At 35.2% G+C, this 27,788-nt stretch overlaps 1 protein-coding gene and 1 pseudogene across 4 annotated transcripts in view; both read right to left on the bottom strand.

Moving 5' to 3' along the window:
* The window catches only part of LOC150109126 (carnitine O-palmitoyltransferase 1, liver isoform-like), a 307,532-nt gene that overhangs the window by 175,178 nt on the left and 104,566 nt on the right, over positions 1 to 27,788 (bottom strand). For all 4 annotated transcript variants that reach the window (XM_090405758.1, XM_090405762.1, XM_090405750.1 and 1 more), the window contains exons 2-4: positions 12,897 to 13,058; positions 9,220 to 9,356; positions 5,675 to 5,849 (exon numbers count right to left, since the gene is read on the bottom strand). In XM_090405758.1, the coding sequence (XP_090261884.1) occupies positions 5,675 to 5,849; positions 9,220 to 9,356; positions 12,897 to 13,037 (453 nt within the window). In that variant the 5' untranslated portion in view covers positions 13,038 to 13,058. The remainder of the gene's footprint in view (positions 1 to 5,674; positions 5,850 to 9,219; positions 9,357 to 12,896; positions 13,059 to 27,788) is intronic.
* On the bottom strand, positions 10,281 to 10,399 carry LOC150109127 (5S ribosomal RNA; annotated as a pseudogene).

The raw sequence follows: 27,788 nt of genomic DNA, 5'->3' as shown, positions 1-27,788 counted from the left end.
GAGACTCCCAATTACTATATATTTTGTGGATATCACTGGTGTCTAAATTATTGAGAATAAATAAAAAAAAAAAAAAAAAAAAAATCACAATAATTAGGAATATCTCTCTAGGACATAATTTATTATAAAATAGTTATACATCTTCCTGAATTTAAACTAAATTCTTTATGAATATAGTAACCATTGCTAAGGAAAACTAGATATTGGAGCAAGTACAGTAATTTAAATGCTCTTAACTCTAGGAAAAGCATTTAAATTACTGTACTTGCTCCAATATCTAGTTTTTCATAGAAATGGTTGCTATATTTGGCAGTTTTTCTTCTAACTTGTACAGCTTAAACAGTTTTAAATAAATTTTCATTTTCTGAGGCCAGGTTTTCTACTGGCAACTGATGTTGGCCAAGTTTTACATATCTTGAGAGTGATAAAAGTATTCAAAAATGTATCCTTTAAATCATTACTGCAAATATATGTGCAATACTTCCATGGAAGATATATTAAATGTTAGAAAACAACTTACAGTTTTAGTTCCTCATACACTGATGGTCTCATGAATCGATTTCAATTACAAAATTTTATGCAATTGCAGTATTTCACTTCTATTATAATTCTTTGTGTGACATATACCATTTAGAATACTGAAAGGCCATGATATTCCTTCAGTATCATACACCTCTTTTTTTTAAAGAAGATTACATTGTTATTGTATCCAACATAGAAAAAATATAAGAAATAGATTTTGAAATTTAGTTTTGGATCAAAGATAGGCTGATCGTGGAATCTGTAGTAGATATTCTTCCTTTTTCTAGTATTTTCTATGTTGGAGAAGTTGGTATCAATGTCAAGAGGCTCTGTAATTTATTTAGCAACTATAATATAGTCTTCTTAAATATTATCTCTTGTTTTTCTACAAAGAATTTCTTAATCCCTTTGATGATTTCAGAGATGCTTTTCTAATGCCAAATTAGCTGAGCAAATACATTTAAAAGTGGATATTTTTGAAAGTATACCTTTAGTTTGTCTTTTAGAATCTAAATCTTTATTAATATCATCAACAATTTCTAAAAGAGCATTGCATACTCTCTCTAACTGAAGTTTTAGTGACATGTTGGAAGTTTTTTTAAACTTGCATATAATATAAATTAAAGATGCCAAGAAATTATATTCTTGGTTTTAGAAAAAACTATGAATATAATTTCTTGGCATCTTTAGTTTCAGTGATATGTTGAATATGTGATTAGACAATAGTTGAGTGACAATAGTTCAAAATCCATGTTTACTATTTGTATGCCATTTTGTTGAAGCTGAAAAGTACTTGTTTAACTGTTGGGTGACAAAAAAAATCAGTGGTGTCAAAAGAGATTTCAGCTGCATTGCTCACTACTACCAAGTTCAAAGAATGCATAGAACAAGGAATACAGATGCCCTAAAATTTTTTTTCAGTATCTTCTCTTACAATCCATCAGGTTTTTCATGCACATTTGCAGCGCTGTTATATCTGACTGCTCAAATTATTTTGGTCTACTAAAAATGTGTATAATCCTTCTCCAACTGTGTCAGCAAAAAATTCTCCCACCTAAACCCAAAAAGAAAGTTCAAATACAGAAAGATTTATATTCTGGAAATTGTCTGTTCTAAACATGACTTACATGAAGGGTTGCATCAAAAAAGAAATGAATAATATTTAGCATTTCTTATCCATTTCAAAATGATTTCATTCATCACATCTGCCATAATTTTAATTATTTAATTTTACATTTCATCCTCTACATAATATTACTTGGTATCAATGTTTGTATTCTGCTTAAATGTTTTGCTATAATGTTATCAAATTTTTGAAATGGTTTTTACTAAATGAAGAAAATTTCTGTTATCATGTTCAGAAAGTTTCTTGGATGATCCTCTGAACACCAGACATTGCTCTGCCAAAAACTGAATCATGTATATCACATTTAAGAGCAAGGTAACATTTTTTCTCGTTTTTATATTTATGGTCTCCATTCTGCAGAATTGAGTTTATTTACACACGCATACACCCACCCATCCACATGCACAAGTTGAAAGTTTTTTTTATCTTGGTTCTATTTATGTTAAAGATATCAAGAAATTATATTCTTGGTTTCAATCCTTTGGAAGCAAATATTGTTTTGCTTCCAAACCCAAGGAAGCAAAACAATATTTTGCATGTGAAATATATTAACATCTGAGCTACTTGTATATAGAGGCTAATGACTTAACATCACTTGCTTTAGTATGTATCCCATAACGCAAAGCACACACACCCTTTAGGACGTGTAATGAGAAAGGCCACTAACTAGACCTACCACCTTTTTTTAAAATGGTTTCTACTAAATGAAGAAAATTCCCATTATCGTGTTCAGAAAATTTCTTGGATGATCCTCTGAACACCAGACATTGCTCTGTCAAAAACTGAATCATGTATATCACATTTAAGAGCAAGGTAACATTTTTTCTCATTTTTATATTTATGATCTCCATTCTACAGAATTCACAGTTTATTTACACATCCACCCACACGTTGAAAGTTTTATTTTTTGCCTTGGTTCTATTATACGTTAAAGATACCAAGAAATTATATATTTAGTTTTAATCCTTTACCCAAGGAAGCAAAACAATGTTTTCCACATGAAATATATTAACATATATATAAAATATATATGTTAATATAATGGAGGAAGCAAGGTTTTTTCCTTCCAGAAACTCGGGTTTTTCATCCGATTACAGACAAATCGGCCCTTCAGAACACACAATTTACAGACAAAATATACTTGTGGTGGTAGGTGGTAGATGGCGCTGATATAGTTGATTGGTAGTAGAGGTTCGGTAGTGGTGGAGACAGAGTTGTACAGTAGGTGTCCTCCCACAATGAGTCTTCGGACTCCTTGGAAGTGTCACGAATAATAATAATAACATCTGAGTTACTAGTACATGGAGCAACAACATGCTCCTCTGTAGTTTGGGTATGAAGAATTATCTGGAAAATTATTTTTTAATTGAATGTGTTGTCCCAGTGATGAAGCATGGCAGCAGTGGTGGAATGGGTGTTCCTTCCTGGTAAGGACTAAGTCTATGCACTGGATAGAGTGCATGAATCATGATTGTCAGAGCCTACATTTATTCTTTACACAACTGTGTGTGTATGTGTCTTACATTGTAATACATTTAAGTACTAGCATTTACACTTTCTAACATGATAATACTCAATGTCATGAAGCAGTGATCGATGTGGTTCAAAGAGAATACCATCAGACCACTGACCATACAAAGCCCAATATGAACCCAAAAGCACATCTGTGAAATGACCTAAAATACAGAATTTGGGCATAGTCAAGATGGCCCTCTTCATACAAATTAAGCATCACCACCCAACTTTCAGAAATTAGTAGTCTTCCAAAATTCATTACAGACAGAGATGGAGAAATGTTATTAATTTTTGTCATTGTGATAAGTTTAAGTAAAGCACTTTCTTTACTTCATCTTAGAAACCTTAAACACCTTCTGCACACTGTACGAGGGTGGTCTGGAAAGTTGTCAGACTAACAATGAAAAAATGAATTTATAATTTCAAAATTATTTTTATATTTGAACATAATCTCCCTTAAGACTAATATATTTATTCAGCGATGCTCCAGAACCATTATCCCGTCCCTGTAGTGGTTCTCAGCAAGATCTGCAAAATACCCCTCTACAGTTGCAATCACCCTCTTGATTCAAAGAAAAACACTGCCCAGTGAGAAAGAGTTTTAATTTTGGGAAGAGATAGAAGTCAGAGGGAGCCAAATCTGGGGGAAAAGGGTGGATGTTCCAACAATTCATAGTGCAGATCCCTTAATTTTCCCATTGCCGAAATACCTTTGTGGGCAGGTGCATTGTCCTGATGAAGGATGATTTTTTTTTTCTCCTGCAAACCGGATCTCACAAATTTTTTCGTCTACTTTGGTTAAAAGATCGGAATAATATTCCCCCGTCATCGTTTTACCCTTTCAAGATAATTAACAAAATGCCTTTAGCATTCCAAAACACCGATGCCATGACCTTTCCTGCTGATGGAACTGACTTCATCTTCTTTGGCGCTGAACAACCTACTTCTGTCCACTGTTTGGACTGCTGTTTGGATTCTGGTGTGTAATGGTGAATCCATGTCTCATCCATAGTAATAAATCAATGCACAAATCAGTTTTATTCTTATTAAAATGCTCCAAGCACTGTTCAGAGATTTTCATGCGAGTGTGTGTTTTTGATCTGCTGTGAGCAAGCATGGCACCAATCTTACACAAAGCTTTTCATTAGCAATTCTTCATGCAAAATATATCCTACACGTTCTTTTGAAATGTCTCTGGTCTCAGCAATTTCATGCATTTTGACTCACCAGTCATCCAATACCATATCGTGCACTTGATCAATGATTTCTGGTGTTGTTACACTTTTTGGACGTCCTTCACGTGGATCAACTTAAAGGCTGGTATGGCCACGTTTAAACTCAGCAGTCCATTTCTTAATTGTCGAAAATGAAGAAGAAGAGTGCCCATAAACTTTTATGAACTTCTAATAAATTTCTTTTGCCGTTAAACCTTCTTTTACAAAGAATTTTATAACTGCACAATATTCAATTTTATCCGTTTCAAGGGATACAGACAATACTTTTGCTTCAGACAGCTGTATAAAACAAACTACTTGATAGAATGACTTGCAATTTCACATGGATGCTTATGACAGATGTACCAACTTAGAAAAGAAAAGAAAAGAAAAAAAAAAAAAAAAAACTTGCCGATAGTGTATTGCTATCTATGGTCAAGGCGAGAACTTTTCAGACCACAGTCGTATATCATGACTTAATGAGGTTGTGTGCATGTGAGTGTATACACACTAGTTGAATCTGAAGATCTTCAGAAATCTTCCAGCTTTACTCTAGCACAGGAGTGCTCAGTTTGTATACAGGTTACTCAGTTCAGGTTTCTGAACTGAGTATTTTTGTTAAGTTTAGCTATTATGGTATTTTTGCTAAGTTTTAAATTTTGCATTCTCTCACTATCTCTGCCAGCTTGAAACTCAATCTCTCTTCAAGGGAAGAGGATAGGAAAATCCCAGTTTAAAACTTTTCGAAAGCAACTACCAAACATGACGAACATTAGTTACTTCGAAATCTGTTAAGGTTTATGTCAGGTTTCAAATATCAAACTCTCTTCATCATACCTAAAAGGCTTTAAGATGTGTGGCTCTCTTCAAGGAGAGGTTTCTGAATTTTTATCATGTATGTATGTATGTAAAGAAGATCTTCAGATCTCAAATAACATACATTATGCTTTTATCTCCAGTGAAAGGCTTCTGCCATAAATGTGGATAAATTCTATACTCAATGTGGTTTCATAGTTTAAATATTGGCTAGGTGCTTCTGAAGGTTTTTATAGTAGGCTTTCCCTGCTCTTCCTCTCAAAAAAGCCATACTGCTTAAAACTGAAAGAATAAGTGGTAGAAAGTTTAAAGACTGAAATTATCCAGAAGCCTGAGCCGACTAATCTGCACCTTATATGCAAACTGCAATTTACTTTAGCATTCTTGTTAAAATAAATTGTTCATATAATGTATATCATGCTTATTTTTCTGGAAAAGTTTTTTTTTTACATGAATAGTGCAATATATATAAAACACTTACAGCCCATAGTTTTGTCTTGAGGGAAACTTTATCTGACCGTGCTTCAAACATCCATCCTTTATACATAAGTAGCACTTTTAGGGTGTACCTCAAGAAAAGAATCATAATCGTCCATAAAGAAAAGCCATAGATGACACAAGACAGAAAAAGAACAGTTGCTGGAGCCATGTTTTCTCTGAAATAAAATTTATATTTATTTCATTTAATATCAAGTAAGAGTTAAAACTATACATTTTACCATCAAAAATATTATTCCACCAAAAGTTAAAATATCATATGGTAAAAAAAAACAAAAAAACTTCATATCTTCATAAGTATAAATGGAGTGGCTGCATCTGTGGATCTCCATAGCCGACTCAGTAATTTTTCACAGCTCTGAATTAATTACTCAGTCTTGTCAACCAAAATGAGTTGCAGCATAGTCATGTTGCAGCCACATGTTTAATCTGGTTTTGAAAGAACCATCTTTTACAAGAAGTGGAAGTACCTTCTGTAGGAAATGCAGAAAGAAAAAACATCTGTCTCTTTAGAAGGAATTGCTCAATTGCCAGCTTGGTTAGCTAAGTACTTAGCATATCTGCTGTCCAATCAACAGGCTGCAGGTTCAAATCTTACCATGGGCATGGATGGTTGTGATTATCTTTAGGTTTGAGATGAAGTTCAGTGTCTAACATGAAAATACCACTCTACTGATAGGAAGTCAGAAGTGAATTGAAAATGTTCTGTGTTTGGTCACTAGAGCCATTTATAGATTATGTAAAAAAATAAGTAAAAATATTTAAAAATAATAACAAATTAACTAACTAAAAGGAGAAAAAAAAATCCTTAGCCCACCCACAATGCAGAAAGAGAAGGAATTGCTCAATTGCCAGCTTGGTTAGCTAAGTACTTAGCATATCTGCTGTCCAATCAACAGGCTGCAGGTTCAAATCTTACCATGGGCATGGATGGTTGTGATTATCTTTAGGTTTGAGATGAAGTTCAGTGTCTAACGTGAAAATACCACTCTACTGATAGGAAGTCAGAAGTGGATTGAAAATGTTCTGTGTTTGGTCACTAGAGCCATTTATAGATTATGTAAAAAAATAAGTAAAAATATTTAAAAATAATAATAATAACAACAAATTAACTAACTAAAAGGAGAAAAAAAAATCCTTAGCCCACCCACAGTACTTGTGGCATAATAACGAAAAAACGGATTTATAATTACAAAATTATAAATTCGTTTTTTTCAAATTCAACAAAATTATGTTAAAAAATAAAGTTTTTCAACATAATCTCCCTTAAGACTAATACGGTGATTTCAGCGATACTCCAGCACCATTATTGCATCCCTGTAGTAGTTCTCAGTATGATCTGCAAAATACACTCTCTACAGCTGCAATCACCTCTTGGTTCGAAGAAAAATGCTGACCAGCGAGGAAGTGTTTAATTTTGGGAAGAGATAGAAGTCAGAGGGCGCCAAATCTGGGGAATAGGGTGGATGTTCCAACAATTCATAGTGCAGATCCCTTAATTTTCCCATTGCCGAACCACCTTTGTGGGCAGATGCATTGTCCTGATGAAAGATGATTTTTTTCTTCTGCAAACTGGGTCTTTTCTTATTAATTTTTTCATCCAGTCTGGTTAAAAGATCGGAATAATATTCCCCTGTTATTGTTTTACGCTTTTCAAGATAATTAATAAACAAAATGCGCATTTCAAAACACCGATGCCATGACTTTTCCTGCTGATGGAACCGACTTTGTCTTCTTTGGCGCTGATAATCGGCTTCTGTCCACTGTTTCGACTGCTGTTTGGATTCTGGTGTGTAATGGTGAATCCATGTCTCATCCATAGTAATACATGGATTCACCATTACATATTTCATATTCATTCACCATTGCATAAAATCAGTTTTATTTTTGCTTAAAATGTCCCAAGCACTGTTCAGAGATTTTCATGCGAGTGCATTTTTGATCTGCCATGAGCAAGCTCGGCACCTTGCGCACAGCTTTTTCATTTGCAATTCTTTATGCAAAATATATCCTACACAATCTTTTGAAATGCCTATTGTCTCAACAATTTCACACACTTTGACTCATCCAATACCATATCGTCCACTTGATCAATGATTTCTAGTGTTGTTACACTTTTTGGACGTCCTTCACATGGATCATCTTCAAGGCTGGTACGGCCACATTTAAACTTGGCAGCCCATTTCATAATTGTCAAAATGAAGGAGAAGAGTGCCCATAAACCTTTATGAACTTCGAATGAATTTCTTTTGGCGTTAAACCTTCTTTTACAAAGAATTTTAAAACCACATGATACTCAATTTTATCCATTTCAAGGGATACAGACAGACAACATTTTGACTTCAGACAGCTGTATAAAACAAACTACTTGATAGAATGACTTCCAATTTCACATGGATGCTTATGACAGATGTACCAACTTAGAAAAAAAATCTTGCCAATAGTGTTGCCATCTATGGTTGAGGCCGAAAACTTTTCAGACCACCCTCGTAGGTTTACAACTCTTGTGGGTGGGAACATACACACAAAAAAAAAGATGGCTGCTAATAAGACTAACAAAGAATTATAATCAACTAATTCTTACTTTTCATTGAAAGTTAGGAGTATTGGATTTTCGAGAGACTAGACAAAGTGTCACGGAAGGCGATTATCTCATCTTGTATGAACAAAACACGTAATACAGTGATCTCCATCTTGAAAAAAATTTGTTTTTTTCAAAATGCAAAGAGGAAATTAAAAAGTACACAACTTGAGCATTAAAATGACAGTTTAAAAAAATCAGAAATTGGATAATCTGGAAATAAGCAGTGATTAATTTGAAATACCTCTGAAATTATAAAAATTCTGTAAATCTACCAAATAAATATGGCCATCATAATTTATAGGATGCAAGGAGAAATCTAAAAAAAAATTTTCTTCCATCTAAAGATAGGTAGAGGAGATTTAACTAAATAAGTCACTTTGATCAAAATACAAAATTATGTGTCTTTGATTTAATTTAGAATTTGATTATTTCACATAGTATAACCCTTAGGACAATGCTTTCCAACCCTTTTATATTTTTGTTCATGAACTTCGATTTGCAGCAAGTGTTTAGGCTAATCAAATGACTGCCTCCTCCATCCCATCTATTTCTGTCCTTTGGAACAGTCTCCCCGACTCTGCCTTCCACAAAGATTACAACCCTCAGCTGTTTAAGCAAAATATGAACAGATTCCTCCGTTCTTCTATTTCTCTTACCCACACAAGGCACTAATGTGCTATAGGTCTTGTTGCCTTTTGTGTGGATCAGATATTAAAAAAAAAAAAAAAGCTGCAAATTATTTCTGAATAACTTGTACACTAACGGCTATCTTATTTATAATAAAAAGATTATAATTCTAAAAATGTGAAAAAGGTGAATATATCAAAAAAACATAACAGTAATTTTTAGTATTATATCTAGGGAAAAAAAATTAGTATAGATTACAAATACAGTGTTTCTATAGAATTTTTTCAGGAGATATCCAAAATCAGCATGGTACTTACCCTGGTATCCATCTGTCCAAAAGCTGAATCCCTCCAAAAGAAACATCAATCCCTGAAAACTGCAGAGTAGTAACCACAGATATGATGATTAACAAACTGGATAAAGAGCCAGGATATATACCATTCCTGAGATTATTCTGCAATGGACACAATTTAGCATTTTAAAATTTTCAGCAGGCAATTCTTCTGCAATGACAACATACACTATGTTGAAATAAGTATTGGGATTCTCCTGGTTCAGAATAAAACATACTGATATGTACTTTTTAATTATCAGTGACCTATACTCCAAGATAAGGCAAACAGATATACTCAAAGATTCCATTGTATGGTGACATAATGTAAACATATGCATTGAAGAATTTTCAAACATCAAAATAAAAGTTATCATAGAATCTGTGACAATCACAAAAGATTGCACATCAAAATCAACTTCAGACAACATTATCAGCCAAACAAAAATCCACAGGAAGCTAATTCCAAGGAACCAAAAGAATACCTATAAGTATGGTATGAAATCGTGGCAATCCAACATAAAAATGATCCAACAAGATTTCAGTCTATGGGAAGCCAAAGTACCAGTTAAGTAAGACATGAAAAAAAGTTGCATAACTTCAGTTTCTACTGAAAGATAGCTACACAAAAATCAAACACCAGGTATAGCAATCAATGGAAGAGGCTATATGGGCATAAGGAACAATTTTAATTATTAGTCCATGGGACGTTAGAAATCCATAAGCAGCTATATTCTTTTCATGGATTTCTAATGCCTTTTCGTACTTGAGCAAAGCAAAAAATTGCTTTGCTCAAGGCATGAAATAAATGTTTGACTTGGTATTCTTTAGAATATGAAGCTAAACATTTGATTCCTTGAGCTCTTATAAACATTGCTCAAAATATCTGCCTTCTACTTGGATAAAAATTCCCAAGTAGACATTTCAAAATGCCTGCAACATCTCCAATATTTTTAATGGAATGCATTCCTATGATTAATATTTTGCATATTATTATTATTATTTACGGCATCTCCATGGAATGCGGAGACCCATCACAGAAATTAATGCCAGCAGCACCCAGAATTCCAAGGTGGTCACCCTCCCAAGTACTAACTGGGCTCAGGTTTGCTTAATTTCAGTGATCAGATGAGAACTGGTGCTTTCAAACTGATCTCGCCGCTGACAACCACTGAAATTTCAATATACACCTAAAGCTTTCATGCAACCCTTAAGCGTTAAGACTAACAGATCTAACTTTTCATGTAGTATGATCATAATTATACTGTACACCCACCTGGTGGTACAGGATAATTATATACTTATACTTCTTATAATTATATACTTATAATTATATACTCCCTCCTGGGGGTACATATCAGGAATTTGATGACGATGATGAATGCAGTTTCATACATTTGCACCAATGCAATTCTTATGGGTATGGAAACATTAATTTATCTAATTTCTCTCTAAATTCTCATTCCTTATTGATTAGTCTTGATTTTTCAAGAAGTGTGCCATGGTTGTACAAGAGAAGAACCAAAAATATCACAAACAGCTTTCATTGAAATCTCTATTTGTTTTTTTTGTTTATACCAAAGAATGAAACAGATATAAGTAAATTACAACACAACCTAAACTGATTTTGAAAGGAATAAAAGCAAGAAACTTGCATCATGTCTAAACAAGAATATCTTGGATGATTATGGGTGTTTCAGGATCTAGAAGAGGCACATGATAAAATTCTAAGAGATATCTTTTAAATGCTACAATTATAAGATGTTAACTGGAATTATACAGAGTAATACATAGTTTTCATGCTTAGTTGTAGGCAGTTAGAAGTAAGTAATTCACAAGAAGAGGGTCTAATGCAAAATCAAGTATAAGGCAATGGTATATACTATTTCCACTGTTATTCATCATTTGTATGGGTCCCATTATGAAGGAAGGCATCAATAAACCTGATTTGAAAATTGCAAATATTATTCAATTCTTTACTTTTATGTAGATGATATCACATACCTACATAATCCTAAAGACTTAAAGTGAAGTTAATCGAATTAAAATTGCAACAAATCTGGATGAAATCAACAATAAAAGACCAATTTAATAAATTTATACATAATAAGAGAGAAATTAGCAAACATTCAACTAGTAGTAGTATACAAGACAGTTTTCAAGCTCATTTTTGTTTAAGGATTTGAAAAAGTGGTTACAAAAAAAAAACCCAGGTGATTGAAGACTGAAGACCACAGACAGAGTTATAAAGAAAGAAGAATAAACATCTGACATCAATAGAAAAATGATATTAAAAACAATATCAAGTTCCTTTCTAATATAATTATTAGCAGAGCTAATTTAATGTAGCATGGTTTACCAAACTGAATGGTAGAGAAAAGGTTAGCAAAACAGGTGTTTAATGCCAAAATATCAGGAAAAGGACCCATAATCAGACAAAGAATTAAAGTGATTTAGTGCAGCAAAATGGAAGATCTCACATTACTGGAGATCCACCAAATGGATTAATCTCTTAGATAGTTGTTGATAGGAAACTAATTGATGCTGATAATGATGAATAATTCTAGATCTAATTTTCAATAAACTCTGAAATACATGGAACTTATGATGCAGTTATTTCAGTGATGAAATTTGCAAGTTAGTGTCAATTTCTGCATTTTCATTAATTCCAAGTAATGAAATATAAGATTGTAACTGCTAAATTTTAAAATTTTAGCTAAGTTTCATAGCCATTGTCAATACAGTTATAGGAAAACACAAAAAAATGAACAACAATTCAATTGAATGCATGTGATATTATATGCACGATCAGCTGCAGGAGAACAGCTCCATCTACATTAATAGATATTTAAAATAAATTAATGTAGTTAATATATTTTTAAATATAAACAAAATTTAATTATAAATTAAGGAACGTGTGAATGATGAATATTAGTCAATATAACTTCCCAAAATTAAGAAAGTTTTAGGCAATCATTTTGTTCAAGTTTGGGTGCTCAGTTTTCTTTATAGTGTCTTTCCAGAAGAAAGTAACTTTTGTGTACATTTTGGTTTTGTTCCACTGAATCCTGTGTTTTGTGGATAATGCGTGGCTTGCTAAACCAGATTTGTTGGATTCTTTGAGTGAAATGTATTTCTGATGTTCTTCAACACAAATTTGGGCAGATTGACCAGTTTGACCATAATAACATAAGCCACAAGAGCAGGGGATTCTATAAATTCCAGGATAAAACAGAGGAGGATATTTGTCTTTAGGTGAGATAAGGAAGGTATTAAGTTTGTGAACTGGATGGAAAGAGACTCTTATGTTAATCCGTCGAAGTAATCTTCCTATTTTTTTCTGAAAGTCCTTTAACATATGGAATACAAATTCTGGTAATTTCTTCTTCAGGATGGTTATGACTACTGCTATAATTATTGATTATTTATTCGATAGTTTTTTGCATTATAACTTAGCAATTATAACCAATTCCAAGTTTTTGAGAGAAAAACTAAAATATCAAAGGTCTGAGCTATACCAGTGTGGCAACATTCAAAACATATAAAGCCATCTTCGTAAATTTAAATATAAAAACACCACTCACTTGGAGAAAGGGGGGGGGGGATGAAATGCTCCTTAATATTTCTAATCACTAAAATCGACAGCAAATATCATCTACTTACTACAGATCTCATCCATCTTCTTTTCCAAGATCTCAGTCCACTTTTCCATATAAGATGCAAAACTTCCCAATCATAATTGATATTGACCCCTTCATGAGTAATCGAAAAGCTGAAAGCAACAGCTGAATGTGCATCTGTCATGGTCTACTAGGCTCTTTAATCCTAAAAAAAAAAAAGCATTCGAAGTTGATGACCACTTGGAGCCACCAATCAAAAACATTTTCAATATATATTTGAAAGTAAATTATAAAAACTATTCTTACTGATAACTATTATGTAACAATGTTTGAAAGTTTTTTTCACTTGGTTATACTATAAATGAAAGATACCAACAAATTATATTATTGGTGTAATCCTTTATCCAAGTGGAAGCAAATAAAAATTTGCACATAAAGTAACATCACGAATGGGCCACTTGTATATAGAAGCTAATGACTTCACATTAATTGCCTTAGTATCCCATAATGCAACACATATCCTTATAGACATGTACAATGCTGTGCATTATGAGAAGGGCCACTACACAGACTGGTTTTGACTTTTATTGAGACCATCAGCAAGAATCAGACCCAAAAGGTGATACCAATGAACGAATAATGAGTAACATTTCTGGCTAGATGGGTGAAGCAAAATTGCTTTTCATATTCCCCTTTGTCTGAAATGAAAAACTTTGAATAGAGTGTTTATGAGCCACATGCTCGCCCATTGAGGGCAGTGAAATTAGCTGTGTTCAGCTGTACTTAAGATATATTTTGGCCTTTTATATTTGTAGCTTTCCGCTTCATTATATTCCAAAGCTTCCTTGATCAACGAATTTGGGTGGTTGCTAGTCTTGGTAAAGAACTTCACAGCTAGATCTATAAAGAAGGGAAGAGATGTAAGGAATGTTGACTTCTCTATGGATCTGGGTGTTTCTGGTAAACCAAGGGGCATCCAGAATCATTCTCAGGCACTTATTCTGCAATCTCTGTAGTTTTAGAATATTTGTATTTGCGGTGTGGCTCCATGTGGGGGACGCATAAGTGATGACCGGCTGAATCACCATCTTGTAAATTGTTAATTTTGTTTGTGTATTCAATTTGCTTTGTCTGTTGATCACAGGGTAGAGTTGGGCTATGACCTTGGTTGTTCTTTGAGGTAATGTGTTTTATATGATTGCTGAATAGAAGTTTTCTATCCAGGATCACTCCGAGATATTTGAATTCGCTCTGCCACGGAATCTTAACTCTCAAAAGATGAATGTCCTCCATATTGTGGATTTTCTTCCTTGTAAACAGTATGGCTGAACTCTTCTGTGGGTTAACTTGGATCCTCCAGTCCTCCAGCATCTCTCTAATATATGTATACTGGTTTACAATCTTCTAGTTGCCAGTTTTGGGCTCAGAGATCTTGCCATTAATGCAGTATCATCTGCATATAATGCAGTGATTGTTGTTCTCGGGTTCAGAGGGATATCTGCTACGTAAATTGAGAACAGCAGAGGGGCCAGAAGAGAGCTCTGGGGGACTCCTGCAAAGACCCTGCATCTGGACAAAATCGATTCTCCGACCCTGACCTGCATATATCTGTCTTTCAGGTATGAGTGGAGTATCCTTATCAACTTGATTGTTCAGGCGGTTAGCCTAGTGGCTGTGCGCTTTGCAACCATATGACTGGGGAAGGAGTGTCCCAGGTTAGATTCTCGTCGAAGACGTGAGGAATTTGAGGATCTTCCTCAGCCATAGCCAAGTTAGCCAGTCTTGGGTGCAGGCAGTAGGGTTTTTCCCACCAGTTTATCTGGCGTTTTTCACAAGCAGGCAAACCGGCCCCATGAACATACACACGAATTTACAGCCATAAGTACTTAACCCCCCATGAGGGGGAGCTCAACTCGCCCCAATAGGGACGGGGAGAAAAAGGGAGGAAACTCCACACAAATAAATAAATAAATCAACTTGATTGGAAAGCCAAACTTTATGAGTTTGTAGAGAAGGCCTCGATGCCACACTTTGTCAAACACCTTCTCTGCATCGATGAAGATGGCAGCAGTACTGATTTTCCAAATGAAACCTTTCGTAATGATTTCTACTAGCCTGTGGATTTGTTGAGCTGTACTATGGGCCTTGCAGAAGCCAAACTGCTCGTCAGGCAAAACTCCTAATCTATCCGTTTCTGCTTGGAGTCTTGTGAGGATCACTTTCTCTGTTACCTTTCCGAGGCTGGGCAACAGGCTGATTGGTCTATAGCTCTCGGGAAGGTGAGGGTTTTTTCCTAGCTTCTTCAGTGGCACGATGATGGCTATTTTCCACGCAGTGGGAAAATGTTGGAATCTGAAAATTGCATTGGTAATATTGACGAGATGAACTATGGCCTTTCTTGGGAGTAGTTTTACTATTCGGTTAGTTATGCCATCAGATCCTGGAGCCTTTTTATTATTTAGGTGTGTGATGATATTTATTACTTCAACTGGAGTAGTCGGAGTGACGTGTTCAGAATTAACAGTGTGCTGCCATAAAGTTGATCTAACATGCTGGTGAATTTTGTACATAAGGTTAATATTAAGGCTTGCATAAGATGGATTGCATTGAGATTCAAGGTTATCTATCAGTGCTTCAGCTTTCTCTTCATCTTTGTGAACTGTCCCTTTCTTTGTTTGTATAGGGGGTATTTGCTTTTTGGTGCGGATGGCTCTTAGGAATTTCCAGACGGAGTGATCTTCAGTCTTGATGTTAGCCAATTTGGATTCCCATTGGTTTCTGTGTTTTTGGAGAGCTTCCCAGACCTGTCTGTTTAGGTTGTTCAATACTGTTTTGTCTTCTTGTGGGGGGGGGGGGGGGGCTCTGGTATTGTGGTATCTCTTTCTGGCTCTATTTTTGCTCTGATTAGCTCCATGGTTTCTTCTGGGATACGGTTGGTTGGGTGGAAGATTGTGAATTGTCTGACTGATTCTGTTGCTTTCTGAATTTGTATGGTTAAGTTATTTACTGCTGTGCCAATCTCTTCCTTTTTACTGATATTGGGCACTGGACCAATATAATCTGGAAGAACCTTGGCTAACCTATCTCAAAGTATGAATGTGTGTGGAGAAGAGAATTGATCTGATGAACTTAGATTAAGCACTATGGGACTGTGGTCAGAAGATAATTTCCTAACTGTTTCCAATTTATATTGGTATCTTATATTTTTGAAAATGATGATGTCTAGCACATCTGAGCTACCTGATGGGCTGACGTGAGTAGGCTCGGTGGGGCCTGTCACCACTGCAGAGTTCAGCATTGTGTAGTTGAATAGTGTGTAGCCTTTGGAGTTAATTGAAGAGCTGTGCCAAGTTGTGTGTTTTGAATTGAGGTCTCCTGCTATTATTATGGAATCATTTTGTCCAAGTATGGGGTCCAGATCAGTTGTTAACACAGGAATGCTCAGAGGTATATAAGCAGCATAAATCATGAGACTGCCAGCATTGCTGGTATGTACCTCCACCCCAGTCACCTCGAGGTTTACGATTTGAGGGTTGGCTATTGTATTATGATTCAGGTAACTCTTAATATATATGACAGTGCCTCCCCCTCTCGCACCAGTTCTGTCATTTCTGTACATAGTGTATCCACGGATTTTAAGGTTATTGGTTGATCTTAGGTGTGTTTCACCAATCAGGATGATATCAGTACTGAGACAAATCGCAAATTCTTGAAGCTCCAAGACCTTGTTCATTAATCCATTCACATTCCATGCCACTATCATGAGCGACTTGGGTTGAAATTTTTTACTCATGACAGATGGCTGTTATAATGGTTTGAGTGCCTTGGAGAAATCTCTTTCTGCCTAAATCTTAGGCTATTTTTAGGTTTTAAGCTTATGTCAGTTGTATAAGATGACCCCCCCCCCAATTTCTTCTTTCTTGTATTAATGCAACGTTAGGTATTGTTGTTATATACGTTATTTTTATATCTATGCATATCTGTTTTTTTTTTTTTTTGCATAGCATACATTTAGTATTTATGAGAATTACCCTAATTAAAAGTGATTAGCCTCAATTTTAATTAATTATTAATTTTGCATATCATCACTTGATCTGCTATGCAATTTTGTGATCAAAGTATGGAATAAAGTAAAAGTAGAGACTGTAATAAAATCATTTAAAAAGTGTGGTATCTCTAATCTTATGGATAGTATGGAAGATGATCTGTTGTGGGACACTGATGATGATGAAAACAAAATCAATTCACCGGATTCGAACTGGGATCCATATGACGATCATTTAAACAATGAATCTGAAGAACTATTTTCAACAGATAATGAAGAAAATTAACATGAAAATCGAGGTTAATAATTATTATTTGTTTTAAGACTTATCTATAGTAATATTTTAAATAAATTTATGTAATAAAAAATTAATCTGATTTGTTTATAAACACTGCCTATTTTCTTATATAATGATGTATTGTAACTAGCTAAACGTTCATCCAAGAAATTAAGCTTCCTTTTTATACTCACTGTATAAGATGACATGATTTCGAGGGGTTTTCTGTAGTATTTGAGAGTCATCTTATACGTCGACATATAAGGTAACTATGCTGCAAGTTTCAGATGTCAAAGAAAATGTTACATGGTTCTCATAAATTCTAAAATCTTCAATGTAGATGTGACTTCCTTAAGGGTGTAAGCAGATAGCAATTTATTTTTAATAGTGATCCCACTCATGGGAAAGAGTAATTGAAGCAAGGTTACGGCAGGAAACGAAAATTGGTGAGGAGCAGTTTGGATTTATGCCAGGAAGAGGGACAACGGATGCAATATTTGCACTAAGGTGATTGATGGAGAAATATAGAGAGATGCAAGTGGATCTGCACATGGTGTTTATAGACCTGGAAAAGGCATACGACAGAGTGGCCAGGCAGGAGATATGGAGGTGTATGAGGAAGAAGGGGATGTCGGAGAAGTACGTGAAGTTGGTGAAGGAGATGTATGAGGGAACAGAAACTCAGGTCAGGTCTAGTGTCAGCATGACAGAAGGGTTCCCTATTGTCGTAGGGCTACACTAAGGGTCAGCTCTGAGCCCCTACCTCTTTGACCTGGTCATGGATGTAATAGTGGAGGATGTCAAGAAGGAGGCACCATGGAGCATGCTGTTTGCCGATGACATTGTTCTATGCAAATCATCCCAAGAGAAGCTTGAAAATACTCTGGAAGAGTGGAGAAAGGCATTGGAGGAGAGCGGCATGAGAATTAACTGGGTGAAGACTGAATATATGTCAATGGGGAGTGACGAGGATATCGCCATACGACTCCAGGGTGAAAGGCTAATTTCAGGGAAGAAATTCAAGTACCTTGAGTCGGTTGTCGAGAGGAATAGTGACCTGGATGAGGAAATACAGCACCGAATAACATGCGGTTGGATGAATTGGAGGAAGATGAGCGGGGTCCTGTGGGACAAGAGAGCGAGTTGTAAGAGGAAAGGAAAGCTCTATAAGATGGTGGTGAGGCCGGCGATGCTCCATGGTGCAGAGACGTGGCCTATAACCAAGGCACAGGAGAGGAAGATGGAGGTAGCGGAGATGCGGATGTTGAGATGGATGAGTGGTGTGACAAAGAAGGACAGGATAAGGAATGACTACATCAGAGGGACGGTTAAGGTGGGACCAATTGGCAAGAAGATACAAGAAAGTAGGCTGAGGTGGTTTGGACATGTTGAGAGGAAGGGTGAGGAGTATGTTGGTAAACGAGTGGAGTATATGGAGTTGGAGGGAAGGAGGAAAAGAGGCAGGCCCAAGCTCAGGTGGAGGGATAAGATGACAGAGGATCTTAGGGAGAAAGGATGGAGTCCGAAGGATGCTCTGGACTGGAGAACTTGGAAAAGGAAGGTTAAAGATTGGTGCGCCGACCCCATTTAACATGGGATAAGGCAGAGTGAAAGAAGAAGAAGTGATCCCACTCACCTAAAAAACTAACACATTCAGAATCATGGGCAGGCCAAGGGTTAAATAATTTGGAAGCCTGATTCCAGAGACCAAACAAGAAAGGACATCATCTCCAATAAGTAGGATGTTAAAAATAATTTACCATCTGAATTTCATAATGATCCAGTCAAGGTGGGATTTGACTCCCATGGCCTGTTGGTTGAAAAGCCTAGACATTTGGCAGCTGTAACAGCAAAAATATACACTATGTTGACAAAAGTATTTAGACATATAGTTGTGGTCAAAAAATGCATTTTAATTGCATTTCTAGTACTGAGTGGGACCACATTTGGCCTGAATGACAGCAACATTCCCTTTGGTGGAGGGAAGTCTGGACTCTGATCCAGAGTCCAACACCTCAACGTTGTTTTGTGGAAATCAGTCTCGGACATGCAGTGCAGTATGGCATGGAGCATTGTTCTGAAGCATGCAAGATTCGCTGCTGAAGTACTTCCAGCATGTCAGAACATCATGGTTTTGGGCACATTCACCAATGGACCAAGTCCAATCCAACTGAAATATCCCCATACCATTACTGAACCTCCACCAAACTTGAAGTTGGAATGATGCAGTTCTGCCAGAACTGTTCCCCTGGTAATCTAGATCCAAAACATGACCATCAGAATGAAAGATTCATTGCTCCACAGAACCATTTTCCAATCATCTACAGTCCAGAGGCAATGTGAAAGACACCAGTCCAAACATCATTTGGTGTTGAGGGGGATGATGTGTGGTTTGTTTGCAGAAGCTCTGTTAGGGTAACTGAGGCATGCAACTCTGAGTGCTGAGTTCTAGTGCTCACAGATGTCCTTGCAGCATTTTCCTGGTTGACTGCAAAGTCTGCCACTAATGAAGTGCAGGATGCTCAAACATTATTATTATTATTATTAGACACCTCCAGGGAGTCCAAAGACTCATCAAGGGAGAGTGTGCAAACAGCATCGAATGATTGGTCCCCTACCAACTACTAACCGTGCTCAAACTTACTTAACTGAGCCATTAGTAGCAGAGGCTCTACCAATCGACCAACATTGCAAGATAGAGCTTATCGTCTTGTTCATCGTCAATCAAGAATCAGTGATTTCTACTGTAGGTATTAGTAGGGAATTGGGTTTATGGACTTTAAGTAAGTCATATATCTGGGGAGGGTAGAGGAATGGTAACTGAAGGGTTTAAGTTTTTCTGTGATGTCAGGAAGCCAAGAAGAAACTTTTTTGAGCAGACTTTTTAGTTTAGTTTCATGATTTGCAATTTAGTGAGATCATAATCTAAAAGTCTATAGGTGGAGTGGTCTCTAAGAATGATATCCATTTTCTTATTATATTCACTGGCATTGAGGATAATGGTAGCACTTCCCTTGTCAGACCTAGTGATGACTATGCTGTTATCTTTACTTAGTTTATTGAGGGCACTGAGCTAGCAGGAAGATAGATTTCTTTTAGGAGGTAAAGAGCTAGAAAGAACTGCCAACATCAATCCTAATATTGTTAGCTATCTCAGGAGCTAAGTTACAGATACTGCATTCAATGTGAACATTACAATACAGGTCTAGTGCCAGTACCTATTGAAGTACCATGGCAAAATTGTGGCCGAGACTTGGGACGCTTCATGGCAGCTTCACTAAGCCTTTTTCACAACAGGTTAACTACTGTATGAAGAGGTTTAATTTGAGGTGTTAGTATTGCTATCGCCATCCCCTTAGGTCTAGGCCACATCAGAAAAAATAGTCAAAATCTTAAAGAAATACAATCTTCACACCACTTTCAAGCCCTACTTAAAAACTAGCTATCCTTGTCCACTCCATAAAGACAAACTCCCTTCTTTCTCAGTTCCAGGTGCATATAGAGTTCCTTGTTCCTGCAAGGTGACCTACTATGGACAGAGAGGAAGATTAGCTACCGTCTGCATGAAGAACATAAAAAAAAAACATCTGGAGTCATGACTATGGTCAACCTGGCTTGCAGACAGTGCTGTAGCAAGAGCTGATGCTGCCCATGGTGGTCCCCGAGTTTGCCGCCCCTCTCAATACACACCAAAAATACTACAAAAAGTCAAAACAATATATAGGGAAATAAAAAACATGTTTATTTTTTAAGTAAAACTTTAATTTCAACATTCTAAAATGTTATTTTTCTTGCTTTTCTGTTAGCAAAATTGATGACATTGGCAAAGTCTATTTCATAGTAATGTAGGTAATTCTTAATCAAATTTTATTTAGAAAAACTCCTCTCACAACTAACAACACTTACAGCAATTCTGAGGAAAATTTGCAGTTCTCGAGACTGTATTTTAGAATTAACTGCAAAAGTTCAAAAAGGTCCAAAGTGCTGCCCGGGGTGGACACCCCTCTGCACCCACCCCAAGCTACGCCACTGCTTGCAGACCAATATACAACTCGCAGAATCAACTGGAAAAAGATCATCATGCTCCATCACAATAAATTTAGGACAGAAAGACTGTTTTTAGAAATTGCTGCTGCGCTTAAAAATCCTCCTAATTTGAATAAATACGGTTGCATAAATCATCCCAAAATATGGGAAACCCTAATACTTCGAGATTCCAGTTTACATCCTAGGCTACCAACAAGTGTCCATAGAGGGTGCCCCACCTAGTTAGTCTAGTCTTTCATCCATGTTTCATTTAGTTTTGTGGTATGTGTGTCAAGTCTCATATTGTATTCCTGATAATGTGTCTGTAACTGAGACGAGATACTGGAAAAATTAAATACTATTTTTAATCCTTTCCTAGCACTGTTTTATTCTAGGAAAGGATTAAAAATAGTATTTAATTAAAATGAGTTTTTCCCAGCACTTAAATCTTAACACATAAAGCTTTGATTACAATGCAATACAAATTAATAAGAGAAGCTGAGATTCCTTAGCATATTTGAAAGGATATCTCGTTAAGAAAGGTCAAGGATGTTGATAGGATAGTAAAGAATGTCTGATATCCTGGTGGATAGATCAAAGTGAGTATAGAAATGAGTATATTTGGGGAGAAATAAAGACAGAAAATGAATGCAAAAAGAATGAGGCAAGGAAATTTTTGGCTAGAGAATATTCTTCTTCATGTAGCTTCCTCAGTGAGAGGGTGCAGCACCATGTCCTTCCAGTTCTCTCTGTTGGTGGCTTTCCTTTCGGTTTCTGCATAGCCACGTGATCCTGTCCATGATCTTATGTCCTTCGTTTTTTGCCTCTTGATCCTTTTCCCATAATTCCTTCTAAAACTGTTAGTATCCTCTGTCCTGCTGAACCTCTCAGTACATGTCCTACCATCTCATCTTTCTCTGGATCATTTTCCTGTAATAAAGATCTTTGTGTTCTCATTCTCTGTAGGACATCTGTATTTGTCACATGTTCTGTCCATGAGTTTTCAGAGCTCTCCTATAGCACCATATTTCAAAGGCCATTATCTGTTGTCTTACTCTATTCTTGAATATCCAGGTCTCACTTCCATATGTGAAAACTGAACACACTAATGTTCTTATCATTCTTTTCTTTGTCTCGATACCCATAGAACTTCTGAGAAGATCTTTATTTTTCCAAAAGGCATCTTTAGCTATAGCTGTTCTTATTTTTATTTCTTTATCTTGCTCTCCATCTGCAGTAAAGTAGGTGCCTAAATATTTATGATCAATTTTCATATTGTTTATGGACATTTCTGGCTTAGATCTGTTTTCTTTTGAGATTTTCATAAATTTGTAATATCTAATTTCATAAATTTGTAATTATACCTAATCCAAATTCTTTACCTTCTTCAATTAGTAGCTGAGTAATTTGATTAATTTGTTTTCTGCTATTAGAATGGTATCATCAGCATATCTAAGATTGTTGTATTTTATACCATTGGTACAAATTCCTATTTTTTGTTTTTCAATCTTTTTCATCACTGTCTCACTATAGATATTAAATAGATTTGGTGAAAAGATACAACCTTGTCTAACTCCTCTTTTCATTTTCACTACAGAAGCCTTAGAGTTAAACAGCTGCATTTTCTGTTTGGCATAAATCATTCTCTGTAGTTCTCATTCAGAGAAGATTACAGAGTAGAAATTCCAGATTGTTGTTGTTCTGGATTATAGTTGAAGCAATACTGAGGCTATAAAGCAGCGTCTGAAATAAATATCCAAAGAATAAATTCCTTTTATTCCTCGGACAATTATTCTGGAGTGGAATGTTATATATTATTATTATTTGGTAATCTCCATGGAGTCAACAGACACACAGTAGCTGATATCCTGGCAGATAGATCAAAGTGAGTATAGAAATGAGTATATTTAGAGAGCAATAAAGACAGAAAATGGATGCAAAAAGAATGAGGCAAGGAAATTTTTGGCCAGAGAAGATTACAGAGTGGATATTCCAGGTTGTTGTTCTGAATTACAGTTGAAGCAACTGAGGCTATAAAGCAGGGGCTGAAATAAATATCCAAAGAATAAATTCTTTTTGTTCCTCAGACAATTATTCTGGAGTGGAATGTTATATATTATTATTATTTGGTAACCTCCATGGAGCCAACAGACACATCGTGGAAGGCCCACTCAATTTGCAACATGTTTATCATAGTGAGCTTTGAAGTTATTTACATTATCTGCACTCATAATGCACTCAGGCAATGCATTCCACTCACTATCAACTCTCCACATAAAAAATCTACTCCTCACACCCTTCTTTACCACATTTTTATACAACTTTCAGGGATGACCCCTCATTCTCCCATCTTAACATCCACCCTTTTAATAATTTCTTCTGTATTAATCTGATAGAATCCCTTAACTAACTTGAAGGTCTCTTTGTCCCTGCTATAAAGTTAACGCATATGTTTATAAATCGTTGTTTGGTTTGCCTGTTTTGTGGGATGAAAAACCTCAGTTGTAGGAAGTTTACCATCCCACAGAACATGAGACTTGTTGATTCACATTCAGTTGAAAAATCTTTATAAAGTTTCTTTGCATCCCAGACAGAAATTAAACCCTGATCTTCTCAACCAAATGATACTATCAATGCTGACCAAGCTAGATAGGTTTTGGAGATTCTAGGTTTGTATTCCCTGCCCATGTCAGATATATGACAAGCGAACAAGACAGAAGGCTCATGCAGCATGCAGTTTTTATAGCTGAAGTAGTGGAAGTTGAGGCTCACAACAATATGGAACATTTTTGAGATGTCAAAATTACTCTGTCTTCCTGCTTTTAAATTCAACAAATACTAATCATAAAAATATACTGCCTCAGAAGCATATACTGGTAGTCTGACTAACTGAGTGGGTAACATTTATTTTATGGTCTACAAAGTATCCTTTCAATTGTCCACCACTGACACCGCATTTGTGATTTCATTTGTATCCTTGGTAGTAAAAAAAAAAAAAAAGTTAAGTTGGTATTTATATAAGATTTGAATAACATTTGAAGCATTTATTCTGGCTTAAAAGGGGGGAAGAATGAATGGAGTAAATATTTTCATAGACTTTTACAGGGAAAACTATCACAAAATTATTACAGAATTCAAATTAACTGACTTATTAATTAAGTAGCTCCATATTAACTGAAATTTTAAGTTACGTAATCTTGTGTTCTCCCCTTTCAAGGTCTCATTTAGGTCGGTTAAGCATTCCTACTTTATTCATAGGATATTTATAACTAGGAACAATGAACTACATTTCTTACCATTGTTAAAATACTGTATGCCAGTATTTCTGGTCAGGAATGATTCATAATGACTAAAATGGGAACTATTATAGAAGTCAGATGAAAACTATTAATATGACCTACTGTTGATGTCAAAAAAAGAGTTTATCTGTCAGTTACATACAAGAGAAAATAGAGTTAAAAAAAATTTTTCTAGAGAAAAGTTCTCTGCCTTCTAATATTTTAATCTGACACAGCACAAATCATGATTGTTATAAAACTTATACGGTACAATATTTCTCAAAAGTAACAGAATTAATGCATGCAAATACTTCAAAACAGAATTTATTTATTCAACGGTCTTTTTTCAAAATGAATGGAGAATGACTTTTTTCTTCATTGTTAATTGGATTTTTTGCTAATATTATAAAAGTCAAATGGCAAAATCACCTTCAGTTCTAAGTCATCTTGCAATTCAGTATAAGTTCCAGTTGAAAATACAGCAGCTTTTTTTTTTTCCTTCCACATTAAATGTAAAATCATTAAGTTTAATTCTTGGGCTTAAAATTTGTGAGTTTTGTTAAGTTATTTTTTGCATTTTGTTGGTAGATGAATTTTAATAAAAGTCCATTTTTATGTTAGTATAGTAAAATAAACATTTTAATTTCCTCAGAAAGGACTGCTGGTGTTACAGCTTGTGAATATTTTCTCTGAACCTGTAACTTTAATTAGTCATCTGATTCTAGAAACTGTATGAATTTATATAATCAAATTTTCTAGAAAAGAAACCAGCACTTGGACTTGCATTAAGACTGACTGATGAGAGAATTCTGACATTAACTGTTTGCATATTGTAGCAAACTATCTCACAATTGTCATATTGTGTCTATCTGGCAAACAAACCAACCACAGTGATATTTAGCACCAAACAAATTAGATTACAAAATTAGGCTGAACTGTTTCCAACTTTTTCATCCACTTCCTGGAGTACTATACCAATACTAGTCTTGTATCTCTGTATTATCCCAAAGAGTAACGCATTGCATTTATTAATATTAAAACTCATTTGACCATGTTAAAAGTCAATTCAAATCTTTCTGTAGAGGATTAACATTAGCACTGCTCCTGATAATTCTATCTAACTTTGCATCATTAGCAAACATTTGAAGATCTCCAGTCAATCCACATGAAATATCATTAACAAATAAATTAAAAATTATATCATCAATTTCCTATTATGTAAACTTAAAGGATGTATACGCTTCTATGACAGCATATACACGACATGATTAAGTTTACATTATTACTAAATCTCTTATATAATTTTCTTCCAAATTAGTCTATTACATGTTAGCAGTCCAATACTGTCATATCTAACATTTCAGTATTCTAAGACACTTCTGACTGAATCCACCCACTCATATCTTTCTCCGAGTCGTTTTCTTGCCACCTTGCATCAAATACCTGTTTTATTAACATTTCCTCTCCCATTGTTTAAGTGACCATACCACCTTAGATTAGTCCTGCTCACACATTCTTGAATGCCAACAATGTCAAATTCCTTCTAATATCTTCATTTTTAATATGATTCTGCCATTGGTGCCATTTACTCAGGCTTCTAATTTTTCTCAGAACTCTCATATCTGTGGTCTCTAATCTTTCATCAAGTGCTTTATTTCTAACTCAATGCTCGTATCCATAACTTAACACTGGTTTGAGCACTGTCTTGTACTGCTAGTTTAATGCCAAAGCATAAAACTAGCAGTACACAATTTCATACAAATTTATTCAACTGGCTCCCCACCATACCAGCTTTGCTTATTCTGTTTGTTATTTCTATATTTCATTTGCCATCTTCACTAAAAACTGTGCCTAAATAGCTGAAATATTTTATTTGTTCTATAGGTTCTCCATTGAAAATACAGCTGAAGTTTTCTATGTTCTTGGCTATTTTCATAATTTTGGTCTTTTTTATTGCTGATGCTCATGCCAAATTTGTTACAGTCATTATTCAATGTAGTTAAGAGAATTCTGGAGACCTGCACTGGATGTGTTTAGGAGTACAACATCATCTGCATAAAGCTTGAGAGAGAAGCAAGTTTGGTATCTCAGTGTTGATAGTCTTAGTATCAATTTGATATTCTTAGTGTTGCTGGAAAAGTCACATTCTCACCTTTATGCAATACATCACCTTGTACTGTCACAACTACATCTTCCTCCCATCATACAATCCATTTGGCTGTGCTATCCTGCTTCACAAGTATCCTTGGATCGTTAGCTACAGTAACTTCTTGATTCTGTACCTTCTAAGCAAAATCGGTTTTGGATATTTTCCAAATACCCAACACAACACCCATTCAAATACAATCAGCCAACTGCAAACCATTCCGAGTTCATTCAAATTCACTTCACAGATTCACAAACTGAACCCTCCCACCTTTGCCTCACTTAACTCAACTATTTTCTCAACTCGCTATTGTCATATCTTGGTGTAGGTGATGTTATACTCTTACATAAATCAGTACAAGTTTTCAGAATTTCTTAACTAGATTACTAAATTACAGTAGAATAACTACTATAATAAGCTTTCTCACTTAATTTTCTAGGCATCTACCAAATCCTTGGGTATTGTGACATATCTTTTTTTGAAAAAATCTGCCTTTGTTCATCATGAAGAGTATACATCTTATATCAAGTATCTTTAACTGCCTGAACAATCTGGCCTTGCCAAACATACAATCTGCTATGCACAAAATCTTGTGGAAGAATATATATCATACATTGAAAGAACTCCCTGGTATTTTTGTTGACCTGATATAATCTCCAATGATCATCATAGAAATCTGGTACAAAATAACTACTAGCTCTCTAACTGTATATTATGGGTATGTTAACAGATATCTTGAAAAGAATACTAATAAAATTTGTTTTATCACTAGACTTTTTAAGATCCTTTAGCACAGCCGAGGAAACCATTCCCACTTGAAACTACACTTTGTTAATTAAAACTTATTGATATGAGCATTTGTTTGGATTGCATATAAAAAACAAAGAGATGTTATACATTATAATGAGTTTCATATATGTTATGTCTATAAACTTCATAAGCAATCCAAATGACTTAATTTCTGTTATATCTAGAAATTTTCAGTGGGGAACAAGGGAGGTAATATTTGACACATGAAAATGGTTACTCAATCATGTAATAATTTCCTCAAACTGACATATCACAGGATCTGCTCACATCAGATGTCTTTAATAACTCACAGTGATGGCTTGCTGTTATGATGAGACTATTTCATATGACATCACATTAACATATTACATACT

Source organism: Typopeltis vanoorti, chromosome 2, assembly GCF_054136105.1.
Source record: "Typopeltis vanoorti isolate ZY-2024b chromosome 2, IOZ_Tvanoo_1.0, whole genome shotgun sequence".
Lineage (NCBI taxonomy): Eukaryota > Metazoa > Arthropoda > Arachnida > Uropygi > Thelyphonidae > Typopeltis > Typopeltis vanoorti.
The sequence above is the reverse complement of the archived record's forward strand: the minus strand, read 5'-3'. Positions and strand labels throughout refer to the sequence as shown.